Source organism: Sinocyclocheilus anshuiensis, unplaced genomic scaffold (genome assembly GCF_001515605.1).
Source record: "Sinocyclocheilus anshuiensis isolate Anshui unplaced genomic scaffold, SAMN03320099.WGS_v1.1 scaffold1170, whole genome shotgun sequence".
Lineage (NCBI taxonomy): Eukaryota > Metazoa > Chordata > Actinopteri > Cypriniformes > Cyprinidae > Sinocyclocheilus > Sinocyclocheilus anshuiensis.
The window spans coordinates 3,248,163-3,272,405 of record NW_015538055.1 but is presented as its reverse complement, the minus strand read 5'-3'; the positions used below and the strand labels follow the sequence as shown (position 1 = coordinate 3,272,405).

Sequence of the window (24,243 nt, the reverse complement as noted above, 5' to 3'; positions counted from 1 at the left end):
CCATTAAGCTTTTGAAAACTCTTAAGTGGACTAGTGAGTAGATTTTACCTAGAGTTATCTAGTAGAGTTTACCTGCTTGCTGCTATGATGTTTCATATCCCTGACATCCTCTGTAGTCCCGTTTAACCACTTATTAAGCCACTTTTTCCAAGTCATGTTAAAAGTCATTTTCCAAGTCATTTTAAAAACCATGGGTGGGGTATTACCTGAAAATGTTAAAATATGTTGAGCTTGTATTAACCACAGACCCATTGACCTCGGGACGATGGACCCGGAAGTGCAAAAATGCTAGCTTGTTTCTTCGTTCTATTATTGCTATGTATATGTCTTTGTAAGTATCCAACTGTCTATAAATGTCCCGCCATTGCTAAGGGTGTCTGTGAACAATGACTGTCCTAGTACTCCATCAGGGGAGATAATTGGGTTCTTTTCTAAGCATCAGCTTCTAAAATGACTTCAGTATCACCAGAGAGATGTCTTTCTCGCTGCACTGGAGCATATGCACCAGATGTCAGTCAGCCAAAGCATGTGATTCTCCTCACAACCAGTCTGCAAATGTGACTTTTTTTAAAACTTTTTAATACAATCTTTGCACTTGTGCATTTAGCCGTTTTAACCTCATTACACCTTATTTTTAGCTAAAAGCACATATTAGTCAAAAGCATAATATATGCACTTTTCTCTTGTGTGGGTTATGTGAAAAGTGAATGATTAACATGCTAAGCTATTAATGTATGAGCTATTACGTGTTGGATTTTAATTAGGGCATTTGCATGGGGAGATGATCCTCTGGCTTTGCCAGATTACTGTGCTAGTGATTCCCAGTTTTAATACTGAAGAACTGAATGTAGATTTTGACATGCTGCTTTTACACAGCGTTTGTCAAAGCTTTTCAGTGATATGCTGAATTAGGTTTCAATTCATTAGATTGTGCAGGTAATTAACCATCATCTAAAGCTCAATTTAGCTCATCTTTTAAAACACTAATAATTTAATAAACTGATAAATATAATCTTTATTAAATCTCAAATGAATGAAAATCTTATTTTATTTAGTTTTTCATACTTTTATATTTAAAATGATTGTTTTTAATGTTTTGATTTTTATTTATTTTGATAAAATAGTATATATATTTTTTTATATTAGCCATTTATCTGTTATCAGCCATGGGCTGTAATTATCGGCTGATTTTAATTCTGGACATTAGTTATTATTTTGTTCTATATCCTAACCCAAAAAATTACACTTTAGCATGTAATTCGTCCTACATTGTAAATTCTACGTCCTCTGTCATCCCCAACACTTTATCAAATAGCTTTGATTTCTTCAGCTCTGTGTTTGTGACTGATATCCTATAGTGATTTTGCTGCATTTCCTTTCACCTGATCTGAACTCTAATCGCACACTCTCATCTGTGCATTTATTATCACTCTGATCATTCTCTGGCTTGTACATATGACCATATCAGTGAATATGTATATTTCTTGAAAAGGAAGTGCATGTCAAGTATTTGCTGCATCAGCAGCATGTGGTCTGCATGTGCACAGGAAGTGGAAACAGTAGGACAGGAAGTACACATTGTCCTCTCACTTCAGAGCTGTGTCAGTGCTTGTGTGTATTTGTGAAAGGCCATTGCTCCACTCACACTTCTCACATATTCACTTCATTTGATGGTTAAAATCACAGTAGGACTGAAATTTATGCTATGATTATTGAATTCAAATTATAATTTTTTATTGTGAAATATTTGTTCCAACATTAGTGCTATCATTGTTTTATGTAGGGCAACTTCCAGTAAATGAAAGAAAAAATAACTCTTTTCGGTGGCCGAAATGGACCTAATTTACCTGGATTCACCCTATACTGTATATCATCAGTATAATATTGGCCATTGATCAACCTGCTCATAGGATATCACGACAAGCATCATTGGGAAAAGCCATATCAGCTGACCACTATCTGAACGTGATTTCCTTCCATGAACTTCTGAGCAGGAACACAGATCTTTGGCCTGAGAAAGAGAAGCGTTACCCGAGTAGAGATTGGGTGAAGTCGAGCTGCCCACAAACACTTCCCTGTTAGTTTTATGGTAGGGTCAGTTACTGGGCAAACACATTCCAGTGCAGGGTGGGTCCATTTGTCTCTCTCTCTCTTTCTCTCTTTCTCTCTGTCTCTCTGTCTCTCTCTCTCTCTCTCTCTCTCTCTCTCTCTTAATTCTTCAACTCACTCACTTTCACTGACTTGCTTTATCTCTCTTTCTGTCTCTCCCCCTTCCCTCTCTCTCTGTCTTACCCACATACTCTTGCTCTTTCTTTCTTTCTTTCTTTCTTTCTTTCTTTCTTTCCTGTTCTCTTTATCTTGTTCACCTCTGTTCACCGCAGGTCTTGTCTTGACTTTGATTATCATCTCGTGCCACACACTATTGTGTAGGCATGTGACATTTCCTGTTGCCTGGTTTGCCAATGTAGAAATCATCAATTAAAAAAAAACATTTACAGTAATTACTCTTTATGCTTTTAAATGTAATTTAGATAACTTTTTATCTTTGCATCATAAAATGTTCTAATTTTTATATTAAGCAGTAATCATTTTATAAATGTGATAAGGCACTCATGGCCATGCTGTATTGTGATGTCATGTCTAAAGGGCATTATTTGGTATGCCGCATGTAAATATTATTTTAAAAGGTATTCTAAAAGGTTTATATGTAGTGAGTTGTGCAGCGTTGCAGTCTGGTGAGTAGTTTGTACACTACCGTTCAAAACTTAGTTTTTTTAAGTCCCTCATGCATTTATTTTGACGAAATCTTATGAAATTATCTTACGAAATAAGATTATTACACTATAAAAAAATCTGTTTTCAATTTGAATATATTTTAAAATGTCATTTATTCCGGTGTTGGCAAAGCTGAATTTTCAGCAGTTATTACTCCAGTCTTCAATGTCACATGATACTTTAGAAATATGTTTGTGGAAATAGTGATACATCTTTTTCAGGTTTGATTAGTAGAAAAGGCATTTATTTGAAATGGAACTCTTTTTGTAAAATTATAAGTGCATTTGCTGTCATTTTGATCAATTTAATGCATTCTTGTTAAATAAAACCATTTCTTTCTTTCAAGAAATAAATTAAAAAAATCTTACTGACCCCAAACTTTTGAATGGTAGTCTATCGTAATACCTTCCTCAAGACGTGCTATGTCAGATGTTTTTTTGTTGTGTGTGTGTGTGTGTGTGTGTGTGTGTGTGTGTGTGTTTTGTGGGCTTGTTGATGACTTGCATTGATGTGTTTAGAGGAAGTTTCAGGATTTTTGCTTGCAGTGATTTCTTAAGAGGAACTAGAGTATTGAGTAAACTCTGACACACCCAGACGCTCACAGACCTCACAAACCTACATATTCCTCTTTCTCTCTGTTTTCATACATTATTGCTGTGTGGAGACTGACCACTTGCCCAGTTTCTGACCCGTTTTCCCCGAGCCCATCATCCACCTGCTCTGAGCATCATCACACACACACAACCCCAATACAACCACCAATCTCACAAGCACACCTCACATTCGTGGCTTTTCTCATTAATGAAACCAGATGTGGCATCTGCAGGCTCACCCAGAGTGTGAAGTCGATGCCAGAGCTTCTCACCACCAGCTAAAATGGCTTTCTCGCACGCTACTCTTAAAGGTTAAGCACTGGCCTTAGGCACTGTTAGCTAACTTTCCATCTCAAACATTAAAACAAAACATCAGCGCTCTTTTGAACACTGCACTGAGTGGCAGCACTTTAGTCAAATAAAAGCCCTCGGAACAAATGCAAGTAACCCAGTACACGTGGGATCAGGCCTGTGTTTCTCTTCATGTTTGTGTAGTATGTGTGTCAGGGTCATTCATTTGGCAATGCTGCCCAAGATAGGTGTAAATCCATCTAGCTGTGTCCTGAATCCTGATCTAAATAATGTTCAGTTGTCCTAGTGACTCGGATTAAATCTCTCTCTTTTTTTTTTTTTTGTAATTTCTCAGTGACTTATGCTGTGATTCATAAATGTTATTGGATGCTTTCTCTACAAGCCCCGCCCCTAAGATGAGATCATAATTATGCTCATGTGTTTAGCCGGTCTCCGTTGTCCTGTGTCTGATGCTTCTTGTCTATGTTCATTAGTGAAGTGTGGTCCTTTCGCCTGATGAAGTGAGGACCTCCTTTTTTTAGAATGCAGGCCGGACGACAAGAGACCGTTTGCTCACTTTGAGGTCAATCCCATTTCAGTACAGCCAGTTCAGGGGATGATTTCAAAACTGGCATGAATATAAAATGTTAATATGTTAAATTTAAGGAATACATTTATTTCTCTGTTTGCATTCTGTGTGTACTGGCCAATTTTAGCTTGTGACCAGCAAAGCAACAATCACTAGAGATCTGATGAACTTTAGAGATACTTTGGTTAAAACCATATGACTTTATTTCTTTTTTGCCCTTGTTTTGAGGGCTACAAGATTGGTCTCTGAACCAGGAGGCCGGGATCCACTAGGGGACCTTAGCACACTTCAGAGTGGGCTGTAAGATGACTTCTGTTTCTTCTGTTTCTGTTGTCCATAAACCTGGACACACTGGATATACTGTATAATATATGGGAATTTTAAAAGTGTCATTTGTAGACCTGGAAAAGGCATGGAAATTAATAAAAGCCTTCAAATGTTGTCTTTGACAATGGAGGGCCTTGGACTCAAAAAAGGTTGAGAACCACTGTACAAGATAAATAAACACTTAAAATTTCAGTCTGTTTCTCTTACAAAGCTAGTGTATAACATCAAAAGACTTGGAAAAAAAGTGCAAAAGTTGTATGGATCACTTTTATGAAGCTGTTGTACTTTTTAGAGCTCAACAGCATCTGTCCCCATTCACTGCTGTTGTATGAAAACGAGCACCTGGGACATTCTGCTAAACTTCTCCTCTTATGTTCCACAGATGAAAGTCATACAGGTTTGACACATGAGGCTAAGCAAATGATGACTATTTTTAGTTTTAGATTAACTATTTATGTACATGTGCACGATTTTACCATTGTGGTTTTGAGCAAGGCTCTTCATGTTACTTCAAGAGATTTCTTCTGCGTAAGATGCTCTGTAAGTCACCTTGAATTAAAGCAGCTGCCAAATTAATTAATGTAAATACATATTCATAGCACATTTGCATAATCATCACACATTATACTATGAGGCTGCTGAATTATTCCTGGTGCTGTTGGTTTCAGGCAGTTTTTGGGACTTGAGTTAGTTAGACATTCGGCTTGAAGAAGTTTAGCCGAATGGTTCTTGGGGGCAACGGTTACAGAATCCCAACCCCGTGCCAATGGCCCGCAGCAGGTTGTGTGAATAATTTAGCACCTGGTCTAATATTACCAAGGCCTTGCTGTTCATGCCCTTCAGAGTTTATCACTGAATGCTTCACATCTCCATAGGGACATACACACACTCATAATATAATGTAGAGGAAGTAACAGATGACGTCCCTAGAGGTGGAAAATTGTTTTGGGGGAATTTACCAGCGAACTTGCATTACCACATGCAAACAGGCAGCGATCGTTAGTGCAGAAGTGGTGAGTTTGTGTGTGTATATGTGCCCTTTGGGGGTTTCGAGGGGGTGTGTTTGTGTGAATGGTGTTTTGAACATCTGTTGCGGCTCAGGTGTCAGATGAACGGTCACCCGTTTCAGCACGGAGAGACAGCAGAGTAGTGTAAAATGTCTTTTCCATACTTGCACATGTACTAAATGCTCCCTCCTATCACACTGGCATAGAAACAGGTGTGCGTGTGTGCATGCGTGTGTGTGACTTAAAGGAGTAGTTCAGCCAAAAATGAATTTTGTGTTCCACGAAAGACAGGAGATCGTGAAGTTGAGTATGAATTTTTAGTACTGGGAAAACTGTTCCTTCAACTACCTAAATTAACTTCCTGTTAGTTATTAGCTGCAAATGTCATCATTAGATGAAAGAAAAAGGAAAAGATCAGGGGATGGAAATAACAAAACGGATGCGTAAGAGAATCAGAGGCAGCGTGTCCTGCAGTACACAGACTCTGATCCCTAGAGAGCAAATCTGAGCAAGCTAACAGGGTAAATACAGGAAGGAAACAGGCTTTCAAATGGCCAACCCTCACACATGTTTACATTGCTCTTGGGCATTCAGAGATCAAGTGTTCGGAGATCATGAGGCTGTGGAATAAACACACATGCACAGACTCATTCAAAGACACATTGAATCATCAGATGCTCTTCCAGTTGTCTTCAGTTTCTCATCTAGTTCTTCCCGGGAAGTTCTTTACAATGAAAGAAATGTATTATTTATTTATAAACCATATTTCTAAATTGTTGCAATCCTTTCAGCGGGACAGTTTAAGTAAGAATGGTTTTATTAAATTTACACAGATTCATGATTAAGTCCTTGTGTGTTTAATTGGTGCTTTATATATTTTAGCATTCTTGTTCTGGTAAAGAATGAAAATAAAGCCTTTCGCCTCATAAAATGGCTTAATTATGACCCATATTCTGCCATGATTCTTTAGGTGACATGCCTTTTAACTCAAAGTCTGGGTGTGAAGAAAATTCAGTTTCCTACATTTAATTACGACATCCTAGTGCTCATCTCTTATATACGAATAACAACATTATTCATAGGCAGCATTAGCTCACCTCTCTCTTTACACTATCACTCTCTTCCACCCCCTCTTACACACATACGCTCGCGTTCTCTCCACACACAGACTTGGTGAGGTGCCGAGCAGTCTGACGTTGTCCTTGTCTTAGATCTGTGTGTAATAAGCAGGTTTGTAATGAAGAGTTACGGCGAGAGGGAGCAGAAAATCTCATTCACACTGCAAGCGATTTACAACACTATTTAATTAACATGTTATCATTTTATCTCATCACTTTTTCTCTCCCCTTTAGACGAGGCCTGAATCCCCCCCACAGAGTGAAGTCCATCTCCATGACGACCTTCACGCAACAGGAAATAGAATTTCTACAGAAGCATGGAAATGAGGTAATTGATGATGGCATGGTCGAAAGTGCAGTGTTTTTATTGACATTGGAAATGTGTCGTCATCTGTGTGGACTGTTCGTGCTGATATCTGGACGCCGATGAGTTTATGATTTATGGGGTAACAGTCATACGTCTATGATAAGAAAACGGGAATTCTGGGATTTTTTTTCAACTTGAACACATGCGCATTTGAACAATGAATAACAGCTTCAAAATTGTTAGTTGTTCTAAGGCTCTGTCCACACGAATGCGGTTATTTTTAAAACCGCAGCTTTTTCTACGCAGTTAGACCGTTCGTCCACACGCAAATGCAGCACCAGTTCACTGAAACTGAAAATTTTTGAAAACGCCTGCCAGGGTGAAGATTTTCAAAAACTCCGGTTGCAGTGTTATCGTGTAGACAGTGAAACCGGAGTTTTTGGCTTGTGACGTCAGTGCCTGCGCTGTTATCTCTGCCTACTGGAAACTTTTTCAGGCTTCTGATTGGCCAACATGGCTTTACGGTTGAGATTATATCGCCACCTGTTGGTTTGGCATGCTCTTGACAGTGCTTCATAGCATGCGTTTGTGTTTTCATGTGGACGGAGATTATTTTAAAAATCGAAAAAAGGAAAAACTCAGTTTATAAAAATACCCGTGTACGTGTGGACATGGCCTAATAATGGCAGTTCTAGACGGTTATTATTCCTTTTTTATTGATTTAACTTTTTTATATTTTTATTTGACACTTTTTTTTGAAAGCAGGTGTGATTTCTTCTAAAGTCTAGGTCTGTGTTTCTCTAAGAGCTTCTTCTAGGAGACAAGACCACTTTTCATCTCCCCCTTCCCTTTCTCCATCTCTGCTTAACTCAACATTCCTGGTATTTTTCCCAGGTCTCGTGAGGCCTGATTTATGAGGATGAGCTGGAAATTATGTTTCATGTTGAGAAGACTCTTATTTGAGTGCTCTGTGTCTCATTACGTGTGTGTGTGTGTGTGTGTGTGTGTGTGTGTGTGTGGGCAGACAGTATGAAGGAGCGTTCCACACTCTCAATGTTTAACTCATTCTGACTACGTGTGTGTGTGTGTGTGTGTGTGTGTGTGTGTGTGTGTGTGTGTGTGTGTGTGTGCATTTTGTTTTATGGCGTTGTTTTATGTGGGTCCAATTCGAACTGGCTTGATCACACAGCAGGATTTGGTGTATTAAAATCTCACAGCATCTGTCGATCTGAACTTCTGATTTGGTTTTCGACAATGAGGGCATGTCACGCAAACTGTTAATGTTTGCAGATCTTCAGTAATTTGTCTAGCTTACTAAGTAACAGATGAATTTGTGACAAAATATTGCAGAGTTTGATTGCACAAACAATCTTTATGAACAACGCAAGATACACTACCATTAAAAGTTTGAGGTCGGTAAGATTTTGTAATGTTTTTTGCAAGTCTCTTGTGCTCACAAAGGCTGCATTTATCTGATAAACAATACAGTAAAACAGCAATACTGTGAAATAGTATTGCAATTTAAAATATTTTTTTCTATTTGAATATGTTTTAAAATGTAATTAATTCCTGTGATGGAAAAACTGAATTGTCATCAGCCATTACTCCAGTCTTCAGTGTCACATGATCCTTCAGAAATCATTCTAATATGCTGATTTGCTGATCAAGAAACATTTTTTATTATCAATGTTGAGAACAGTTGAATACAGTCAGGATAAATTTGATAAATAGAAAATTTAAAAGAACAGCATTAATTTGAAATATCATTTTTGATCAATTTACTGTTGATCAATTATGAATAATTGCTGAATATTTTTTTTTCTTTAAAAAAAAATTTTTACTGACCCCAAACATTTGAAGAGTAGTGTGTGTAAAGTGTTTTTAACTTCTTTTTAAAAAATTGATAAGCCTATATGTTTTGCTATTTAAAATATACAGTTGTATGATTATTTGCATTTAATTTTTTGCATTTATCATTGTTTTTTTCCAGCTGTTTATGACCCTATTATAAAAGAGTTTGAGGTTGAGAACCCACCAGTTGTAACAAAAATAGGGTACTATAACATAAATATGTCTTCTAATGGCGCTTTTCCACTGCGTGGTACTGAACCGTACCGAGCCGTACCATGCAGTGGAAAAGTGCCATAACACAGTGTCCTAATCAGACACGACGCGACAAGATTCCAGCGACAAGCAATTTGGCTGTCCACACCAGACGCAACATGACAGAATCACTCAAATATCACAGCCTGTCAGAAGCACAGAAGCGCACAGCACTCCCAACGAAATGGACAAGTTTATCATCTAATTCATAAATATTCAACATTTTTAACATTATTAAAAGTAAATACCGAGTGACTGATACCATCTTTGTTATGGTTCGCATTGAGTTCACAATTTTAAAGTACATGTTTGCTTTAATTATTTTTTTTTTAAGATCTGAGGTAAACTGTTGTAAAATCTGTTGTTGCTTTCAGTATGGCCATAAATCCCACGCAATATGAAACTCACATTAGACACTTTTAACATTGAATAAAGCACATGATCAGTACCTGAGATTATCATCATCATATTTTTATTTTATTTTTTTACATAGTTTGTATGTTGTTGTTCCAGCCGCGACGCCGCAGAAATAGAAACCATTTCTAAAATAGAAAATTTGTTTGTCACCGTTAACATGGAAAAGATACCTTTTATCACGTGTGGCAGCATTGCTTCACGTCTGGTTGGAACACTTATCTAACACTCACTTAAAGTTCTTTAAAAACGATAATAATTTAATAACATTAAGCATAATCTTTAGCAGAATCTTTTCGTTCTGATGCCTAAATTTACTTGTAGCATTTGAAATGACTGCTTTTGCTCTTTTTTTTTTTTTTTTTTTTTTTTTTTTTTTTTTTTTTTTTTTTTTTTTTAAAGAACGTTATACAGAATATTAATACAAAATTAAATTAACTAAGAGTTTATCAGTATTTTATTCAGTATTTTGATGGTTGTGACCCCTCATGTGACAACAAAAAATGTATTGTTGCAAAACGTCATGCTGTTTTTGATAGTATTCAGTATGTACTGTGTACTGCACAGTGGTTAGTTTAGTTAGTATGCCATTCTGAACTGCTGAAGGCAGCTGCACTGATTTTCGGGTCAGTTTTGGATTTCATTCATGAATGAGCCCAACCTGGCTTCTCTTGGACCAGCAATATCAGTTCATACAAAGTTTTCACACATTAACGTTTGAGACTTGTAGAGCCCTTCCTTGAGTGTCTGTATGGCTCCTCAAGTCAAGTGATAATGCAGTCTTCACTCTGCTGTATCTATTCATAATTAATAAGCTGCTACCGCTGTTTCCAAAGGGTGTGTGTTTACACACACAAATGTGTGTCTGCATTGATTATATCTAAATGGAGGCAGTGTCTTCAGTACTGTGAGAGCTTTCACACATACTTGGCATGTAGTGGTTGTGAAGCCTTACACTTAGCCTTTTTGTTTATCAGTTGTGTTATCTGAGTGCATGAGTGTTTGTCACCAAGAAGAGTTTATTTAAATGTTTTCTGAAATGTCATCTTGAGATATTGGTTTCCTTCTTGAGAATGTGTATGTGTGTGTGTGAGCACGCGTGTATTTAAAACAAGACTTTCCTTCGTATGAATGCCTGCATTGTTTTTTTTTTGTTTTTTTGTTTTTTTTCACAGACATGAGGTAGTGAGAAAGATACTGTCTGTTTGAAGGATCTTTCAGTTTTTCTGTCTTCTCTTTCTTATAAACTGAGAATTAAAGTGACTGTGTTGCTCTTAAGAACCCTTGAAATCAGCATTTTTCATGTTTTCTGTCAGATGAATCTCTGTTTCACATGTTTATGGTATATTTGCTCTATGAATGTCTGATGAGCTCTCTCTTTCTCTCTCTTTCTGTGTGTTTTCATGTATATGCAGGTATGTAAACAGATATGGCTCGGACTTTATGATGACAGAAACTTGGCCGTCCCAGACTTTAGAGAACCTCAGAAAGTCAAAGAGTTTCTTCAGGACAAATACGAAAAGAAGCGATGGTGAGAAACAACATGGGCTGAAATGTTGATTATTATATTTGATCTTTAACGGAGGAATCGTGTACAGTCAGTCATCATTATCGCACAATAAACCACTATGTAAAGTGGGCTGTACGTTATCCCACTTAATACAAAGCAAATAAATAAATGTGAGGAGTTATTTTATTATGTGAAAATAAAATATTAATACAAACTGAAACCCACAAGTAAGTGGATCTCATAGTCTTGATGTGCACCTTTTTTGCATTAGTGGTGTTATATGGATTAATTCTATCCTTGTATTTCCTGAAACTTTCCCATTGTTCACTGTTCACCTCTAAGATTAAATTTGCATATGCAAATATTTTTCTCTGTATCATAAGGATAAAATAAACACATAGCTGTGTATGTGTGCTCTGCTCATTTAAATGTCTTTCATTCTTTTCTTTCAGGTATGTTCCTCCAGATCAGGCTAAGACGGTGACATCGGTTCATGTGTCTGTCTCTGGTTCATCTGCTAGCAGCACCAGTAGCACTCCAGAGGTCCGACCTCTCAAAACATTACTGGGGGAATCAGTACCCACTTTACACCTCAACAAAAACACACCTAGCCAGGTAACAAAACTATATATTTATTTATTATTGCGTTAACGCATTCATTGATTAATGCTGACAATTATTTTATCTCGCATTAACGCAGTTTTTTTATTATTATGAAAGTCCGTTGCTCATTATGGATCACAGGAGGGGTGGGATGTTGATCAGTATTGACTTGGGATGGGTGTCATCACGCGTCTCAACCAATGAGAGCATTTGGGGTGGGTCTAAGACTGCAGCAGCGCTCACATGAAGCGCTCACGACTTCATAAGCAGTGTTGCCAACTTAGCAATTTTGTTGCTAAATTTAGCAACTTTTCAGACTACCCTAGCAACTTTTTCTTCCAAAAGCACCTAGCAACAAATTGAGCTATTTTTACATTTTATTTGGTTCCGATAGCATGTGAAGACCGCAGAGAAGCGCTCTCGCTCAGCGCAGTGGAGTGCATCTTGTTAACTTTGTGGTTTATTATTTTGAGTAGTTTGGGACGCAGTAACACATGGCCCTCTTCACAATATATTGCTTTACAGATCTATCACTCTTGCCACTCAGAAATGTTCATGCAATCATGCGGCACGTATCATAAGTTCCGTGCTCCGGCGCGGTTAGCGCTCACACTCACTGATCTATATATAACTGAACTGCGCTCTGGCCCACCTCTTCCAACCGAGCCATGGACGGGTAAACGAACCGCGGTATGGAGCGATCACACTAGTCAAACAAACCAGGCTTTGGCGGTCAAACGCGCTCGGGCACGATTAATATATATATATTTATATGTACAATACTGTGAATGAATAATAAAATTACTTTTATTCAACAAGGATGCATTACATTGATCAAACGTGTCAGGAAAAAAGTTTTAATGTTTCAAAAGATTTTAATTTTAAATAAATGCTGTTTTTGTTTTTTTTTACTTTATATTCACAAAGAATCCTGAAAAAAATCGATCACGGTTTTCTTTAAAAATATTAAGCAGCACAACTGTTTTTAACACTGATAATAATAAATGTTTCTTGAGCAGCAAATCAGCATATTAGAATGATTTCTGAAGGATCATGTGACACTGAAGACTGGAAAAATGATGCTGAAAATTCAGCTTTGCATCACAGGAATAAATTACATTTTGAAATACTGAATATTACAATAGGAAACAGTTCATTTAAATTGTAATAGTATTTCATAGTTTATACTTTTTTTTTATCAAATAAATTCAGCATTGGTAAGCATAAGAGACTTACTGAGCCCTAACTATATACAAACTACTTTCATAATACACATTTCTGGTTTAATATTTGCTTGTTTTTTTTTTTTTTTTTTGCTCTCTCAGTCTCCGGTTGTGTCACGCACTCAGCTGACCCAGCAGCAGCATCAGGACAGGAAGTTCGATCTGCTCCGCGATCTAGGTGGCGACATTTTTGCGGCTCCGCACTCGCAGTCCACAGGCAATGCAAACTTTGCCAACTTTGCACATTTCAACAGTCATTCAGGTAAGAACACACTCACACTACACTAACAAACTAAACCATCCATTTGAAAAGCAGTACTTTAAGGTTCAGGACAACTGCTAGGGTGATGTGGTCTGGTTTCCCATCATGCTGCAGTAGACCTATTGACAGCCACTGCCACAAAACCCCTCATGAAATATAAAACCACTAATGCTTACTGGCATCTCTAGTGGATAATGATTGTGCGTTTTATCGGTTAATGCCAGAAAACAGGTACAGAGGTCAACACACACACCATTTGGAAGCCTTTATGACCAAACCTGCCTTGTCTGTTAAAATGTGCACGGCTGAATTTGGAGCCAGTGCATTCTGGGTTTCTGTTCATGTCATCTTTTTTGTCTTTGTGTAGTTTCTTTATTAGTGTGTTTTTAGCAGGTTTGTGGTATTCAACATTATATCATTCCACTTTATATCAGTGTGTGTGTAATGTGTCTTCATACGCAACCAGTGTTGAAGTCAGAACGGTTACTGTTGAATTTGAATGTGAGAATTAACTGAATTTTTAAGATAAACTTTCAAAATCTCCTGACTGGAAAGAAACTAAATTGACCTAAACGCTGGACATGTTCATCCCATAGTTTCATTCTTGTTTCACTGTCATTCCTCATCCCTGTTTGTGTTTTTTTGTTTGTTTGTTTGTGGTGGACCCCAGCAGTGCAGAATGTGAATTCTAATGCAGAGTTTGCGAATTTTGATGCGTTCAATAGTTCTGCTGCTCCAAACACAGCAACATTTCCATCAGCTCCACAAGCCCCATTTCAGCCCGCTCAACCAGGTATAACACACACACACACACACACACACACACACAGCCAGGCATACGAACATCCATTTACCTCCTGTTCTTCTGTTAGGAAATGACTCCTTGTCCAAGTTGTGTTGTTAGAAATGTGACGTGATAGTTGTTCTGTTTGTGTCATTTTTCATTGCTTATTTTTTACATTCTCACTTCTTAAACATTCCTTTTTCAGTGGCATTTTAGTTAAACATTAAATATCTCTAATAAAAAAAAAAAATCACTTAATGTCTCCAGTGGTGGGTGCAGAAATATCTGGTTGATTTCATTCTGTCATTTCAGTTGCTCACTATATCAGCTTGACTTATTTTTATTGTTTTTGTTTTTTTTTCCCCCCTAAATATGACCCTGGACCACAAAACCAGTCATAAGGGTCAATTTTTCAAAATTGAGGTTTATACATCACAACACAACACATCACATCACAACAAAGCTGAATGAATAAGCTTTCAATTGATGTATGGTTTGTTAGGATTGGACAATATTTGGCCGAGATACAACTATTTGAAAATCTGGAATCTGAGGGTGCAAAAAAATAATGAGAAAGACGCCTTTAAAGTTGTCCAAATGAAGTTCTTAGCAATGCATATTACTAATCAAAAAATAAGTTTATTTACAGCAGAAAATATACAAAATATCTTAATGGAACATGATCTTTACTTAATATCCTAATGATTTTTGGCATAAAAGAGAAATCAAAAATTTTGATCCATACAATGTATTTTTGGCTATTGCTACAAATATACCCCAGCGACTTAAGACTGGTTTTGTGCTCCAGGGTCACATATGTGCAACTTTGTTAAGCCAATTTGATCCAGTGACAGTTAAAGCATTTATAATGTTACAGAAGATTTCTATTTCAAATAAATGCTGTTCTTTTGAACTTTCCATTAATCAAAGAATCCTTCAAATAATGTATCACAGTTTTCACAAAAATATTAAGCAACTGTTTTTTCACTTTTATAATAATAAGAAATGTTACTTTTATATCAGAATGATTTCTGAAGGATTGTGTGCACTGAAGACTGGAGTAATGGCTGCTGAAAATTCAGCTTTGTATCACAGGAATAAATTACATTTTAAAATATATTTAAACGGAGAAAACGGTTCTTTTCAGTTGTTATAATATTTCACAATATTGCTGTTTTTACTGTACTTTTGATCAAATAAATGCAGCCTTGGCGAGCATAAGAGACTTCTTTCAAAAACATTAAAACAATCTTATTTTTTCTCATTTCTCTATATTTCTCTAAGTTCTATTACTTTGACCTTTTTTCTGCTTTTCTTAACATCCCTGGAATGTCATTCACTCATTTCCTGTGCGTATGTCAGTATACAGCAGTCTCTCATTTAGTCACAGTGTGGGCGAGTTTACCTCATCGCTGCCTCCACTGGCCATGCACAGTAAGTCACAGCTTGTGTCCCTGTCTGTGTCTTTTGTACACACGCTTAGCCCCCAATTAATTTGCTATTGGAAGTGGTTTTCATTAATTGTGACACTTTCATGCAGTGGTGTAAAATCCAATTTTCCTTATATAGCTCCTCAGGAATTCTCCTGGGATGTCTCTCTGATTTGAAGGACACTCTTAGTCAGTGTTCCCTCTAAGCTACGTGCTTGTGATGTTGTTCCTGTACAGACGGAAAAAGCGTTTTGGGTCACATTGAGCTGTACTGTGAATATAACACATCTTTCTTGAGATTAAGGGAAAAGCTGTCTTGACAAAAAGTTTTTAAATTTTGTTATATTTGTAATAATATAATAAATTATTTTCATAATACTATGTATAATTCTATAATATATTTTAACATTTTTATTTTAACATGCATTTTATGTATTTGTTATAGATTTATATATTTAAAAATAGTAAAAAAAATTATAATGAATAATCATAATTTTAAAATGAATGTGATAAGTTAATATATGTATACACACACACATGTGTATATAAAACTGTTAAAATGCTATTATATAAATAATACAAATTATGGATTTCCATGTTTTTAGCTTAGTTATTATAAATTATCCTTAATTTATTAAAACAAAATGTGGTAAACTGCATAAGGTGCTCCACAACAACAAAAACTAGAGGGAGCGTTGCTCTTTAACATTTCTGTCACATATTTGCTCATCCTTTCTCTCCTTTTCACAGGTAGCTCATCAGGACTAGCTAATGCCAACTTTGCAAACTTCGATAACTTCCCCAAATCGTGCAGTGCTAATTTCGCCTCATTTAGCTCCACCCAGAGTAACTCCGTGGGAGAGGGGCATAAAGTGGAAGCATTCAGCGTCCCTGCAGACCGATACGCAGCCCTCGCCAACCTCGACAACGTGTTCGGCAGCAAACCTGAGCAAGGTACATTTTCTCACACTCCTACAGCCCATCCTATGCAGGCATGGAACAACGATTTTTGAGCGTCAACTCATTTTCTGTCCTCAAATGCTGTGTGAAGCTACAGAGCACAATAAGTCTTTTCAAAATTTTTATTATTTATAAAATAAAAACTGGGGTACATGTGCACAAAAATGGCTAAAAATAACCACTTTATGTCTGTCTCCACAGGCACAAGTTCAGCCCCTCCATCAGCAGGTGTGGGTCCACAGGCGGCTCTGTTGGTTGGCAATCGCTACGCTGCTCTTGCTGAACTGGACAACGTCTTTAGTTCCTCCGCACCAAACGTGAGCGGCTACAACACTGCCACCACAGCACAAGGGTGAGACTATAAAGACATGTGGCCCTTTACCTCTCAATGTCTTTTTCTCGGTTGTGTTAAGCTCTCTTTCTGCTCTCACATTCAGGTCTGTGTTTGGATCCTCTACGGCTGTTCCTCCAGTTCAAGCACAACAGGGTTTACCCAGCATGCCTCAGGGTTTTGGAGGTAAGCATCTTTAAGATCTATTGGAATTTCCAATCTACCTTCTTCACCGCATCTCTTACATCTCGCTTGTGGTTGTAACAGGGCCTTCGACGAATCCATTCGTCGCTCCTGGGGCCCCACAGGCCGCTCCCACTAACCCGTTCCAGACCAATGGAAGAGCAGCAGTACCAGGAGTGGGTGTGGTCACAGCGGGTATGGGCGGAGCTTATGTTAACCTGCTAAATCTTAAGAGTTTAAATGAGTTGTTCGATCAAACCTGGCATTACTTCGCAGAGAATCTTCTCAGAATTCACAGCAGGCTTTGTCCTCGGTTTTAAAAGAGTTTAAGCAGCTCTTGCTTTGTCTCATTATTTATTTAACATGCCTGAGGGCTTTGTGAACAGTTTTAAGTGGGTCAGATACCCCCAGTATCCATGCTAGGAGCTAACAGCTTGAGATCGCTTACACACAGGCGAGATACAAAGGCACTTCAGAAGAGCTGCAGAGATTTGTGGGTCTCTACATCCCTGCGGTGGATAAATATTGGGTGTGTTCATGTTCCAGAGAGAGAAAGAAAAAAGGCATAAATGAATGAGAAGCAGATTTTTTTTGTCCCATGAAATTTATATAGGCCAAAAGTGTTAGAAAACTTAAAATGGAGTGAGCTGCGACTGATGGTTTTGTCTGGTTGTGTTCTTGACATGCTGATCAGACATGTTAGGACCCCTGCAGGGTCAGGCTTACCCTGCGGCCCACTTCGGTATGTCCATCGCTCTCTTTCTCTTATTTTCTCCCTATTCTCTCTTCCTTTTCTGGGGCTTGGCCTTGACTGTAGACTAGTTGGCTTATATAAACTACACGGACCACAATTGTGTGGTCATCTTGACCTTTTGACCCCATTAAAGAAAGGTATGCTTGTGTTGTCTTGATGAACCCCAGATAAAGTATTGATATCCCATGTCCACATCAGTGGTCTCCAGCTGTGACAGAAAATACACCAAAAGCATATATGTTCAGTAGCCACTTAAAAATGTGTGTATTTTATTAGATACAAAATATCAAGCCAAGTGGCATCTGCTAACAAATGATGCTAGAGCTTTTCTGTGTCACTTGTTTTGATGTTTTGTTATATAATGCTACTGTTCAAATGTTTTGGGGTAAGATTTGTATGTTTTTGGAAGAAGTCTCTTATGCTCACCAAGGGTATTTGATCAGAAATACAGTAAAAGCAGATATGTTGTAAAATATTATTACAATTTAAATTGACTGTTTTCTATTTTAATATATTTTAAAATGCATTCCCGTGATGATGGCAAAGCTGAATTTTGAGCAGCCATTACCCCAGTCATCAGTGTCACATGATGCTTCAGAAATCATTCTAATGTGCTGATTTGGTTCTTAAAACATATTTCTTATTATTTTTTATTAATGTTGAAAACAGGTGTGCTGCTTAATAGTTGTGTGGAAACTCTGATACATTTCTTTTTTCCAAAAAAAAAAAATCTTACTGACCCCAAACTTTTGAACAGGTGTGCATATATATATTACGTGTATATATTAGGGCTGCACGATAAATCGCATGCGATATTTAATGCAAGCCCGCAGGTGATGGAGATTTACCGCTGATTACAGAACCGGCTTTCTGACAAGATGCGCATTAAATATCGCATGCGATTTATCGTGCAGCCCTAGTATATATTCATATATTACTAGACTCACTAATGTTGAATAACGTTAGTAGTATTGGAAACTGTTAGTTCTTTGTTCTGTATTGTCTTTCCTCCTTTATTGCTGTGGAGCTTTTGTCCGGTTTTGTCATCTGCTTTGCAGAATCATTGCCACAGATTTCTGTACTCCGGATAAAAATAGTCCTTCCTTAAAGTCAGCATGACCCTTTTCCTAAGCTTATTGTGAATGACTTATCAGTGGAGTGTTGGATTCCTGAAAAAGTTACATTTCACATCCACTGATAAAGAATATTAAGTTAATTCAGGTAGTTTAGCTGTTGTTTAAAGATTGTTTCAAGTGAAGTTGAACCTCAAACATTGTCACTGCATCTCACAGATTGTGTAAAATACACTGAACAGCATGTGTATGTCAAACTGAGATGTTAACGCAGAGCTCTTTGTGTCCCACAGCCTCTTTCGGCCCACCGTCCATGAGCATGCCGACTGGGTTTGGGAATGCTGCTGCATACAACCTTCCCACCAGCTTCAGTGGAAGCTTCCAGCAAGCTTTTCCTGGACAGCCGTTCGCCCAGCAGCAGCCGTATCCCCAACAACCCAACGGTAGGGGCTGAGAAAGACTTACTGCAAAGATTTTAATGCCATTATATTAATGGTTTACAATTTGTTCCACTGTCATGTGGCATTTTGTAGAATGTTTCAGTTGTATTTAAGCTAAAAAGATTGCTTTACATGGTCCCATTTCTTTTTTTGTATTCACATATTTGTCTCTCTCTCAGGAGGTTTTGCTGCATTTGGTCAGGGTAAAGTCACTCCGTTTGGACAGAACATGACTGCGCCTGGAGTAACCAACAATCCCTTCCTGGTGCGTAATTTTATTTTTATTTTTTTAATTTGTGTATTATAATTATAATTACATATACTATTTATATGTCTCTTATTTGTATTTATTTTTTTTTTAAGTTAAATCTGTTATTAATGTGCAATTAATAATTATAATTAATAATGAATTAATTTATTATATATATTTTATAGTTAATTTGTCTTATTTTTATTCATTTTACAAAATAATTTTTTTCTTGAAGTTAAATCTTGTTATTAATTTATAATTAACAATATATTATATTTTTTATAGTCTACATTATATTCCAAATGTTAATTTAAGTCTCATTGATTGATTGATTGATTGAGTTTTCTCTTTTCTCTTGCAGGCAGGGGCACCAGCAGCACAGTTTCCTGCAGGAGGCTCATCCTCAAACCCCTTCTTATAGCGCGCCTTTGTCCTCTGCTCCCTCCGGTGGGCGACCTGTGACTCGTTCGCACCTCTTGCACTGTTTTGTTTCTCAAGTAGCTTTAAAAAAAATAACATCAATTTCCTAAAAAAATTTTATATTGAATTTTAAGAGCAGAAGACTGAAAAAAAACAGCAAAGGAATAGATACATGATCCTGTCTATGGCACATCCATAGTAACAGAAACCAAAACATGTTGCAGGGTTGTATGGAGAAAAGGATTTTTTTTTTTTTTACCATGCTCCTTTTGTCATTCCTGTGAACTGGCCTGACCTGGAAATCATCTGCACGACTTGGTGGATTACTAAGTTATTGCAAGCCTCCCGTTCATGTTAATGCTGCAGTTCTGTACATAATTCTTTCATAGAAATTGCTCATTTTTAGGTCTTTGTGCATATCAGTATTTGTATCTTTTAACACACATACATGCGTACACACACACACTGCATATACAGCGCTGATGTCCGCCATGCTGTGAATAACATTAAGCAAGAATGTGGTATCTCTTTTTGACATCATACTGTCGTCTTTTAGTGCTTTTGGAGTTTCTGAGAATAAGGCAAAAACATTGTTTTTCCGTTATGAGGAGTTAAAACTACAAGACTCTTTTAGAATGTCAACTCCTGAACTCGTGAGACTCTGACTCAAGACCACTTATGTTACAGAAATCTATTAATATAAATATATATACAATATATATAACAATGAATTTGACCTAAATCATGTGTGATGGCTTAAAATTCCTGTACTTCCTGTTCCTTGTGTTCAGAACTTTGTTCCAATGATGATTTGTGCATCATCTTCTGCCTTAAAAGTTTCTTCTGGATTTTCTCTCGGTGTTTCCGTCTCAGGTTTTCGGGCACATTGTGGTATACAAACCCCTCAAGAAGAAAATGAGTGCAATAATAGAAAAATATGCTCCGTAGACTGTAAACTGGAAGACAAGTAACAAGAACAGTCTAAATTCATGTTCTGGATCCAATACAAATTTAGCATATGTGTCGTGCTGGCGATGACCGTAGAAGATCATTTTGACCTATATGGAAGGTGTCAGTAACCTCACCTGTGTGACAATATCCACCCCAAGCCCACTGCTATCCACCACCACGGAGGTGATGATTGTCTGGAGGACCAGCGCACAGAAGGTGTTGGCTCCGAACACAAGGGCGTAGCGCTCCATGTTCAACCCAGCTGCTATCTGGAACCTATGAAACAAGGGCATGGATGTACTCATGCATTCATTGACTAATTGGAGAGATGATATTAGTGTAGATGTATTTTTCTTTCTGCTGCTTTATTAAATGTCAGGATATTGTGATTTCCATGCCTGGAAAAGTTATTGTAATTAATAAAAATATCTATAATATATTTTTCTAGTTGTGCTCAGTTCTAAAAGATGTCATTGGCTAAAGTTGTTTTGTGCAAATCTCTTTAAATGACTATTTAAAACCCTTAATCTGTAATGATGAGTGACTGGAAAAATCATGGAAATTCATTCGGTCTGGGGCCCCTGTGATGAGTAACGCAGTGAATGAAAATATTATATATTATTAAATATTAGAAAATGTATTTAATTGTAATTTCCAGGCCTGGGAATGTCTTGAAAAGTAAGAACATTTTAGTATCATAGATAATATAGACACTATTACAATTTTTATTTTAAATAGAGTCGTTAAATCTGGCAGCACTGATTAAAGTAGTGTTTATATTAAGTGCAGCGCTGCTTTGTTTCCAGAAGCGCCACCTGCTGTCAGAGAGTGAATTTGCATTTTCATTCAGCCCATCTGCTGTTTTTGTTTCGTGCAGATATGTTTTATGTAGCATAATTTCACAAAGCTGAGGTCAGACCATTATGTTTTAGCTTCAGGTTTTGAAATGATTTAATCTAGTTTATTAAATCAAAAACTGCTCCTGTAGGATCTTTGTTTGGATTGTGATTAAAATGCAGTGATTGCCTCTCATTTCAAATGGCTACAGATAAAGGCTAGTTTGGCCTGTAATAGAGCAAATAAATCTTGTTCATGTACTAATATTTTCATTCTATCTTGTCTCTTGCTTAAAAAAAGTAAAATAAATATTAATAAAATCGGCCCATTTTCATTGTAAAAATCGGCAATCAGAATCGATTCATTCAATCAATCAAAAATACATGCTAATGTTTTATTTATTATTAGCATTAATTAAAACTCGTTTTTTTATTTTAAAGTAGTTTTTTTTTTTTTTTTGCTGTGATACTGAAATTGATTAATGTGTAATTAAGAGCTCATATTAAAGAGCAGATTTTATATTTAAGTCATGGCCAAACTGTATCTCTTTTAAGGATATCTGGAGAGAGAGAATAACTTTAGGGTGTGATCCTTGTCTTTTATTGCCACTGTAATTAAATTAAAAATGTCCTGGAAAATGATTCCTGAAAAAGAGTGAAAACATATATGTATATATATATATAGTGGCAATGTACATATTGAGTGGGAATATATATATATTATTTTTAGTTTTAAAAGAAAATGTAAAATGTTGCTTTTGCAACTAGATTAAATAATTTTATTTCAGTTAATGTTATTTTATTTGAACCTATTTCAAGCAAAAAAAAAAAAGAATTCTTAACCTTTGCAATGTGTACATTATTTATTTATAGCATATACGTATAAACTTTGCCATGCTTTGCATAGTCGATTTTCACTTAAAACAAATGGACCTGGAATTTGTCTGTCAGCATTACAGGTCCAAAATCTTTACCACTGCACCAATTAAGGTGAAACAGCAAGGGGTCAGATAGGATAATGTACACTTTTCTGAAAGTTTATCATGTAATTATGCAATTAATTTGGAGCAGGGATAGGTTATATTCAGCAAAAATTCAGTCCTTGATAACATTTAACTTCATTTCTAATAAACATAAATATAATCTGAGCAGGCATTTATAAGAAGTCACGTATTTTGAACAGGACTTACATGGCAATGGTGATGAGCAGCATGTACAGGCTCTTAAAGACGATGTAGCCACAGTAGCAGACCCAGATGTTGGCGCTGAAGACCATTGCGAAGAGTGTGCCGCCCTCCAGCGCCGAGAGCGCGCCCAGAGCCACCTCACCCCAGCGAGACCAGTCTGCGGATGAAAAACTGATGCCATACTCTGCCGCGGCCCCTGTGGTGCGGTCATGTCCAGTAAAAAACACGTTCAAATACAGTCTAAAGGCCTGTATTTTAAATTAAGAAATATTTACTTAATTGGAGTGCAATTAGATTTAATTTATTCATGAATGTTAAGCTCAGTAGTAAGTAATTTGTACTTGATATTAGAACAGTAAAATTTACTTAATGTGCAAATTGTTACGAGGATTTTTTCAAGTAAATCTTAGAAGTTATTTTTTTTCAGTGTAGTGTGAATGAGATTTGAACGTACTACATCCGCCATGTTGATATGGTCATGTGACCTACAGTGTCAGCTGTGTCTCTTCACTGCCAATCACAAATCCTCTCCCATGGCCTCATGGGATAGTAAAATGTCCATCAAATGCACACTTCAAGGGTTAGTTCACCCAAAAATTAAAATTCTGTCATTAATTATTCTCCCTCGTGTTGTTCGAAACCCGTAAGGCCTTCGTTCATCTTCGGAACACAATTTAAGATATTTTTGATGAAATCTGAGGGCTCTCTGACCCTCCCATAAACAGCAAGGTAACTACCACGTTAAGGTCCAGAAAAGTACCAAGATGATCGTCATTCATTCATTGACGATCATTCACTTGTGGACGCGAGTTCACTACAGTACCATGACATGAGCGTGTGGCGGTGCCGGTGTCATGAGAAATCGAGTCCCTCCTCGAAATCGGGTCTGCTTAGGACCCCGAGTGATCCCATTGGCTCAAGGAACTTTTAATGGGTATTATTTTTAATACTGATTACAATTCCTCATTTTTATTGTTTTTTTTTTTGGTTAGCTCACGTACTAGCATAGCATACAGCTACCCGATTAGCCTGCTAGGTTAGCTTATACACCACGCATTTGCACTTACCATACATGTATTCACAACGAAATAGTAACACAAGTGTTGACTTTTGATCAGGCATTTAAAACAGCTACCGCCTTGGTCCTAAGCGGACCCGATTTCGAGGGGGGACTCGATTTCTCATGACACCGGCGCTGACCCAGATCCGGTGTGATGACGTCATTACGCCGGATCTGGGTCAGTGCCGCCACACGCTCGCGTCATGATACTGTCGTGAACTCACGTCCACAAGTGGCGAAAATGTGGAATAAAGTCGTTATTTTTGTTTTCTTTGCGCAAAAAAGTATTCTCGTAGCTTCGTAACTTTACAGTTGAACCGCTGATGTCACACGGACTACTTTGTCAATCATCTTGGTACTTTACTGGACCTTGAACGTGGTAGTTACCTTGCTGTTTATGGGAGGGTCAGAGAGCCCTCAGATTTCATCAAAAATATCTTAAATTGTGTTCCGAAGATGAAC

General features: G+C 37.2%; 2 protein-coding genes across 7 annotated transcripts in view; one reads left to right on the top strand and one right to left on the bottom strand.

Annotated features, from left to right (window-relative positions):
• LOC107683378 (arf-GAP domain and FG repeat-containing protein 1-like) overlaps positions 1-20,502 on the top strand; it is a 25,095-nt gene extending 4,593 nt beyond the window's left edge. Inside the window, exons 2-15 of one of the 6 annotated variants that reach the window (XM_016479428.1) lie at positions 6,935-7,028; positions 10,940-11,055; positions 11,487-11,649; positions 12,963-13,122; positions 13,796-13,915; positions 15,269-15,340; positions 16,087-16,290; positions 16,498-16,648; positions 16,734-16,813; positions 16,895-17,005; positions 17,505-17,552; positions 18,931-19,080; positions 19,257-19,342; positions 19,689-20,502. In XM_016479428.1, the coding sequence (XP_016334914.1) occupies positions 6,935-7,028; positions 10,940-11,055; positions 11,487-11,649; positions 12,963-13,122; positions 13,796-13,915; positions 15,269-15,340; positions 16,087-16,290; positions 16,498-16,648; positions 16,734-16,813; positions 16,895-17,005; positions 17,505-17,552; positions 18,931-19,080; positions 19,257-19,342; positions 19,689-19,748 (1,615 nt within the window). In that variant the 3' untranslated portion in view covers positions 19,749-20,502. Of the gene's footprint in view, positions 1-6,934; positions 7,029-10,939; positions 11,056-11,486; positions 11,650-12,962; positions 13,123-13,792; positions 13,916-15,268; positions 15,341-16,086; positions 16,291-16,497; positions 16,649-16,733; positions 16,814-16,894; positions 17,006-17,504; positions 17,553-18,930; positions 19,081-19,256; positions 19,343-19,688 lie in introns of all 6 variants that reach the window. The other 5 variants (XM_016479427.1, XM_016479430.1, XM_016479429.1 and 2 more) reach the window with 5 other exon arrangements.
• Positions 20,005-24,243, bottom strand: part of LOC107683425 (thiamine transporter 2-like) — an 8,320-nt gene continuing 4,081 nt past the window's right edge. Inside the window, 4 exon segments of the mRNA XM_016479478.1 lie at positions 20,005-20,627; positions 20,629-20,703; positions 20,833-20,974; positions 22,725-22,917. Of these exon segments, the coding sequence (XP_016334964.1) occupies positions 20,535-20,627; positions 20,629-20,703; positions 20,833-20,974; positions 22,725-22,917 (503 nt within the window). The 3' untranslated portion in view covers positions 20,005-20,534.